At 32.2% G+C, this 7,586-nt stretch overlaps 1 protein-coding gene across 1 annotated transcript; it reads right to left on the reverse strand.

The window, feature by feature from the left end:
• Positions 1 to 7: 7 nt before the first annotated feature.
• Positions 8 to 6,113, reverse strand: LOC143048365 (C-type lectin domain family 17, member A-like). Its single transcript, XM_076222018.1, has 5 exons — positions 5,983 to 6,113; positions 4,741 to 4,835; positions 2,777 to 2,867; positions 584 to 824; positions 8 to 93 (listed from the first exon to the last, which is right to left on the reverse strand). Exons 1-5 carry the CDS (start codon positions 6,023 to 6,025, stop codon positions 57 to 59), a joined length of 507 nt encoding a protein of 168 aa, XP_076078133.1. The 5' UTR covers positions 6,026 to 6,113; the 3' UTR covers positions 8 to 56.
• Between the last annotated feature and the right edge of the window lie 1,473 nt (positions 6,114 to 7,586).

Consider the following 7,586-nt stretch of genomic DNA (forward strand, 5'->3'; position numbering starts at 1 on the left):
AAAAGTGTTTCTATATTATTGTTTATAGTTTTATTAAAATGCTTTCCTATACAAAATCAACCGACTACTGGTGCGCTAGTGATGGAAGACACCCTGAAAAGATACAATTAAAGAATCAATTAAATCTATCATTTGCAAAACCTTTTTTCTTGATTGGTTATACCAACTCACATAAATAAAATGTAAAAATGTGTGTAATATTCGGTGTTTTCTGTAGCCATTCACTTTGTCGTGAACAATGATAATTTATACGTAAGATACATTTACTTAATAAGCGCTTTTTTCACGTGTAACGATCATTCTATTATCCAATAGGGAGGAATGAAGGCAAGTCCGAGGTTATGTGCTTATAAATAACCGAAATTCCTTAACTAAATCAAAACGGTATTAGCAAGGGTTTCCCCACATAACTTTTTCAAACAACATCTTCACTCCACTCCTTTCTTTTTTTGTGTTGTAAAGTAAGATGTGTTTTCGCGTAAATGAATGTTTTTGAATCTGTTGATCGTTTATTACAGTTGATACGGCATTCGTATTGTCTACACGCAATATTTCCGTAACGTTATGTAAAAAAAATGCTTACGGCTTTTCACAAATGAAATGTCCTCTACGGTCAGAACAGTCGTGGTCAGTCCAATACACGTCATTGTCCACCCATGTCAACATCATACAATTTTGCTTCATTGCCAGTGTCATATTTGTTGATGGACTGTTTGGAGCCCAAGCTGTAAATTTAGTAATTGGCATGCCAGTCTCCAACCAACGCCACTGACCTTCAAAGACTCGGTCGTTTCCACCGATAAAAAAATCCTTTATTTTCGCACCTAGTGAAGAAAAAGAGACATTCATGTTTATATCACAGTGATTATTATAATATACCAAAAATGAAAGATTTGATCGTCACTATGGATTTATATCAAACAGATCTACATTATTCAAATTTTAAATGTATTGGACAAATGGCTAGAAGCCCTTGATAATGGTAAATCTGTCGATGTTATTTACATAGACTATATGAAAGCATTCGACACTGTTCTGCCCAAAAGACTAATCAACAAACACAGAGCATATGGCACAGAACTTTCAGATCTGAATTGGATCGATAGTTTTTTCTAAGTGACAGGATACAACATTTTTCAATAAACAATAAAACAGCATCATGATCAAAAGTAACTTCAGGTATACCTCAAGGATATGTGCTTTTTGTAATTTTCATAAATGACCTTCCAATTTTGATTCCCACGTATACCTCTTTGCATATGATACTTAACTTTTTACACGATTAGTCAGAAAGAAGATAAAACTCAATTACAAAGTGACTTAAATAAACTATCGCAATGGAGTGATAGCATATGCACATAGGTAAACCGGGACCGGAACCAGACTCAAAATATACACTGATATCGACAATACTACAAAAAGTTACTGAAGAAAAAGACATTGGAGTAATTATTGACTCTGAATTAAATTTTGAAAAACACATAAGTGAGAAAGTTAATAAAGCAAATTCCATGTTTGCACTACTGAGAAGGACTTTCCAATATTTAGATACAGATACTTTGTACCATTATACAAGACACTCGTAAGAACACATTTAGAGTTTGCAAGCTCAGTATGGCATCCATATAAGATAAAATATTTTGACATGATTGAGAATGTGCACCGCCGGGCAACTAAACAACTACCAGGATTCAAAAATTAAACATACTCAGAAAGATTGCAAAAATTCAAACTACCATCTCTAAATTTTAAACGGGTCCGAGGTGACATGATTGAATTATATAAACTACTGAACGGAAAATATGATAAAGAGCGGCACAATTTGTTAAATTATGGAAGGATATGACTACACGAACAGGGATACGCGGCAAAAATCTGAAAACATTTCAACAGAGAGCAAGAACAGAATTAAGGAGGAATGCCTTTGCTCTGCGAGTGGTGAGAACATGGAACACACTACCCGAAATCAAGTGACATCACCAACCAAAAATACATTTCAGAATAGACTAGACAAACACTGGAAGAACCAAACAATGGTGTACGAAGACTACAAATCAAAAATCACCGGAAGTGGAGAAGATTTAGATAAAGAGACTGATGTAGAGGAACTTTAGTAAACCAGTAAAGAGCCTAAGTAAACCTAAATAAAGTAAATTACTTTCAAATGTAATAAATGTAATACGAAGTTATATGCAAAGTTCAAGTTTAGCAATGTTTAAAAATGCACCGATACGTGTTCAATAGAAATAAGATGTGGTATGAGTGACAATGAGACAACTCTCCATCCAAATAACAATTAATAAGAAGTAATCAATTGAACTATAGGTTAAAGTACGACCTTCAAACTTTTTAACTTGCCGTTGGTTGGACGTGTTAAGTTGTCACAAGTAATCGGTCAGCTTTCGTATTTAGATTTCTTGAATGATGTAATTGACGCTGTCGATGTTACTGTAAGATGTCGAAAGGTTTTTTGAAACATTGTACCGATGATTTCGATAATTAATGTATGTGCATTTTAACTGAATAAAGGCAACAGTAGTATACCGCTGTTTATAAGTCATAAATTGATTGAGAGAAATCAAATCCGCTTTCCAAACTAAAACCGAGGAAAACACATCCACTATAAGAGGATAAAACATAAACAATGAAGTAAATGAGATTTGCGTCTTTTGTTAATTTAAAATCCATTATAAGGCAACGTTAATGCAATTTTGCATGCTTAATTTTCATTAACGTGCGACTTTATATTCGTTGAATGTTTGAAAAGTATACGAACCGTCTAGCACACTAAGAGCTTGTCTGATAAAAGTATGCTTAGCAGCGGTGTCATCTGATGCAAGATATGATAGTTGTGATCTGCAAAACGCCTAAAAGTAAATTGTTCATTAAAGTATTGTTTTGAATTTAAAATTGTCATTTTCATACTATATAGTTTCTGTAACCAAAAAAGGATACTGACGTGACAAAATTTAAAACAATTCAAACGAAAAACCCAACGGGTTCAGTATATCGGTTGATATGACAAAATAATATACGAAACAAACAACGGAACTGAAAAATACATTCTGGCCTTTGTTAATCTTGTATTGTTTTTAGTTTTAGTTCATTTCGACGTTTTAAAGTTTAATATGTCTTTCATTTTCACTGAACTAGTACACATTGCTTTGTAGGGCCAGCTTAAGCCTGCCTACGGGTGCGGGATTTTCTGTTGAAGACCTATTGGTGGAATTCGACTGTTTTTTTTCTCTTTGGTCGAGACTTTGTCTCTTTGACATATTCCCCATTTCCGTTCTCAGTTTTATCCAAAACAATGAATTTTCGTCCTATTTGCATACCAAATAATAAACAGGAACACTATAGGTAACTTTTGAAGGCCTAACGGCGACCTATAGATGATATCTGATTGAGAGTTGTTTCATTGGCAATCATACTACATCTTTTTATTTTCCTATCGGACAGTTCTTTTCCAGAACAGACTCTGACAGTTTTACTCAAGTAAAATATTTTGACAGTCCTACATTGGAATCGTTCTTAAAAATACTGTTTTAACATATATGTACATGTAGTTCTATTAAAAAATGTCTGTCAGTTCTTAAGAGAAGTAATATGTGATCCCAACTATATGGTTTCGAAACTAAATTTTCCCCCCTTTACAGAGGCAAATTACTCAGTTAAGGTCGTTAATCACTTCCAGTATTGTTGTTATAGTAAAATTATGAATTGCCAAAGACATAATTTTAATATAACATAGGAATTTTACATAAATCAGACAGGCAAATTTCACATGAACTTATATTCGTGAAAATGGTGTGGGAATTTTCATTCTGATTTCACGTGAATGGAGATTCACATGATTTTATAACGTGAATTTCACTTGAATTAAACAAAACAAATACGTTTTCATTGAAATTTTACATTGATTTTTAAAACATTGTTTTTGTATGAAATAAGTAATATCATTGTTGACACTGACCTATTTATGATACATGTAGTAAAACCATCCGAGGTTTTAATCCCGGACTACATGTAAAGTGTTTCCTTTATAATGACGAAAACCTCTTCCATATATTATTATCTTTAGTATGACAAATACGCACATCAAATTCATAACCTTGTAAGAGTGAACAACGCAGACAACAGACTACTATATCAAATTCAAAATTTAATTACTGTTTAAAGCTTTTCATCATAGTCTACGAATGAATAGATATATTTAATAATCAATGACAAAGGGACCTTGATTAATGATGTACCCTTGATGATCAAGAACCCTATTAAGCATTTGATCTTATCATTTTTCTAGATACAGAATTAATACCATTAAAAAAAGGGAGAAAACACACAGAACAAAGAGAGCATCATTAAACAATGAATATTCTCAAAACAACTCTTTATTTAGACGAAAATAAAATTGAGAATGGAATGTGTCAAAGAGACCGATGGGTCTTCAATGCAGCGAGAAACTCCCGTACCCGGAGGCGTCCTTGAGCTGACCCCTAAACAAATATGTATAATAGTTCAGTGACTGAATTCACTAAGCTAACTATATAGATATTTGTAAAAACTCTAACAACGAAAGGTGCGAACAATGTGAACATGACTTTAATATATTTTTGAGAGAAAATGTAGTTTTAAAATGTAATAAGGAGGCTATTCGTCTTTCGGGGTGTAAATCATCACGGACTTCTTTTTTGGTATCTGTTTTTTTTTTATATTTGTTTTTTGATTTAAATATTAAACCTGTGCACCGCTCCATGTGTTACGATCATAACTAAACATCAAACACTCATTTCCAACTTCCGCCCAGTCTTTCGGACATTTTGCAGTACAAATAACTGTGAATAATTATAAAGTTCATATAAGAAAAATGACGACCAGATAACATGATGGTGTTATTTTACATGTATTTCATGAACCCGTAATTTGCTCATTTCTGGTATGAACAATCAATGATAAATATACATTTTGAAAAATTATATAAGCAGCTTTTCTATGCATACATCAACTATCATTTATTCCTGAAGTGTCAGTATCTTAAAGCAATGGATTCATAAAAAATATTCTCGAACATGTAAATGCAATAAAAATACAGCTTAACGAAACGTAAACGTCCGAAGAATGCACTCTATCAGACAGTCACTTTCAAAATAAAGCGAGCCATGATGCATTTTTTTTATCTTTTGTGTTTTGATGCGTTTTGTCTCTTTGATCTCTACCCTCTATCTTTCCGCAGCTTATTATACAGCTTGTCGTAGAAATAACATGCCATAGTACACTAAAACTATGCTTTGAAATGAAAAACGAGAAACGTTACATTTTGAAGATTAAATTGATATTGTTAAGTCATTGTTTGTTGTATATTTTCATGATAGTCCCATGTATGGATATTTGATGCAGTGTTCAGTATTTAATTTCTGTTATCATTTTATGTATTTTTTTCATACATCACACAAATTTAACTGATTTAGAGGGCAAACACGAAGCCATTGGTCTCTAATTTTCAAATCATTAGAACAAACTTGTTCACTGCAATACTATCTTATTTCTAAACAAAATCCACACGACTGAATTTCGAAAAAATGTATTTCAATGTAATTACAATTCCTTGTTATGACACCACGTGCTTTCTATACGTCACAACACTATTGTGTATAATCTATCACACTTCGAAATCTTGTTTTTCTCTGGGACGTCTTCAATGAAAATTTGATTTAAAGAATATCCTTATATAATTTCTAAGTAGCCTAGTAGCAATGACTTCAGAATAGCATTACAAAGGTTTAACATAGAATAACAGATGTTATGTTTATAATCACCTGTAAAAATTGTCAAACAACATCAAAGGTTTCAAAGTTTACAAAATAGGACGAGCTTGTAGAACAATAACAGTTTTGAACTTATATTGTGTTTATGTAAATTTACTGCACAAGAAATATATGCGAATTAAGTTAATCTAGAATTATAATCAACTAGTAGTCTTACCAACAAAGACGCATAACAATAGATGCAAAGTAAGATTTCCCATGTTGTCTAAGACTGAGGTACCATCAACAGTTCTGGTTCTGATAGATCAATTCAAGGACACGTGGTATACTTTCAATGTACTATCTTATATATATAGATATAAAGCCAACAATATTATTCAACTGAACATTACACTAGATTTCATAGTTTAATGTAGCTGTAACAAACGTTTCATTTATTTCATTTAGCTGTTTAAAGATATGAGTAATTTGATAAAATCTAGCTAAAGAAATATTTGATACATAACTGTTCAGACAATTTACTTACAAACAGTTAAGATATGTTAAGTATAGATGTTTTTGTTATTAACCTGTACACATCAACATCATACTAGATTTTTTTTTAGATACTAAAAAGCAGCTACAGGTAACGGAATGGATTACAAGCGATTGATATTGGAGCTCTATATCGAGCAAAAATGACCACCAATTGAAACCAAATTCAATTTACACATATTGACCGTTACCAAATCAGGAATATGACAGTTGTTATCCATTCGTTTGATGTGTTTGGGCTTTTGATTTTGCTATTTGAGTAGGTCCTTTCAGTTTAGAATTTTTACTGGGAATTATTTTGTTATACCATGTATTATGAAATGCCAGTCATTTATATGTATTCAGTTGAAATAAAAAGGCCGTACGGTGACCTATAGTTGTTAATGTTTGTGTCATTTTGGTCTCTTGTGGACAGTTGTCTCATTGGCAATCATACCACAGCTTCTTTTTTTTATATATATATATTTGATGAATGTACACATACAAACTGTGTTACTACATCTGGTTTGATAGCTAGAAACAGCAAATATGCTGTTGTATCGATTTTCAGAAACAGAAAAATGATTGTTTCAATTATCAATCAAGAACAAAAGGACGATGTTGTACATATCTAAAGGTCACTTTCAACAATGGGCAATATAATAAGGCATGTTTACCTAAATTTCAAAACGGGCAAAATCAGATGTAGTAACTGATCAACTCTGTTCGTCTTTCCTTCCGTCCGTTTATGGTAGAAACCTTTCGCCAATGTTACCCTATTTATTTAAAAGATGATGTTGAGTTATAGAGTGTTATCAATTTATTTAAGATCGGTCATACATCTTCGTCCTGTAGTAGTGAAATAATTCTTTGTCTCCTCCGTTCTTTGGTACAGTGTTAAAACAATCATCAACGATACCAGTTTTGATAATTTTTAAATACGCCCATAAAAAGGTAGAGTAACAAAAATACCGAGGTCTGAGGGAAGTTCATATTCACGACTTGGGACAGGCATTTTTGTTATATTGAAAATGATGGATTAAACTTGGTTTTATAGCTAGCTAAACCTCACATGTATTACAACAGCATAAAATTCCTTTATATTGTAAACAATGTGTGACATTATAGTAAAAAAATGACAAAAATAAGGGTGCAACAGTCAACATTGTGTTCTAATCTTAATTATTATAAAAACAAACAAATATATAGACGCGGGATATTTTTTAGCGCTTGACTATTTTTGTCAACCACTCTATAGGTTTTGGTTAATAAATCGTTCAATATATTTGTGTCCTTATCACGACAAAC

Source organism: Mytilus galloprovincialis, chromosome 10, assembly GCF_965363235.1.
Source record: "Mytilus galloprovincialis chromosome 10, xbMytGall1.hap1.1, whole genome shotgun sequence".
In the NCBI taxonomy this organism is placed as follows: domain Eukaryota; kingdom Metazoa; phylum Mollusca; class Bivalvia; order Mytilida; family Mytilidae; genus Mytilus; species Mytilus galloprovincialis.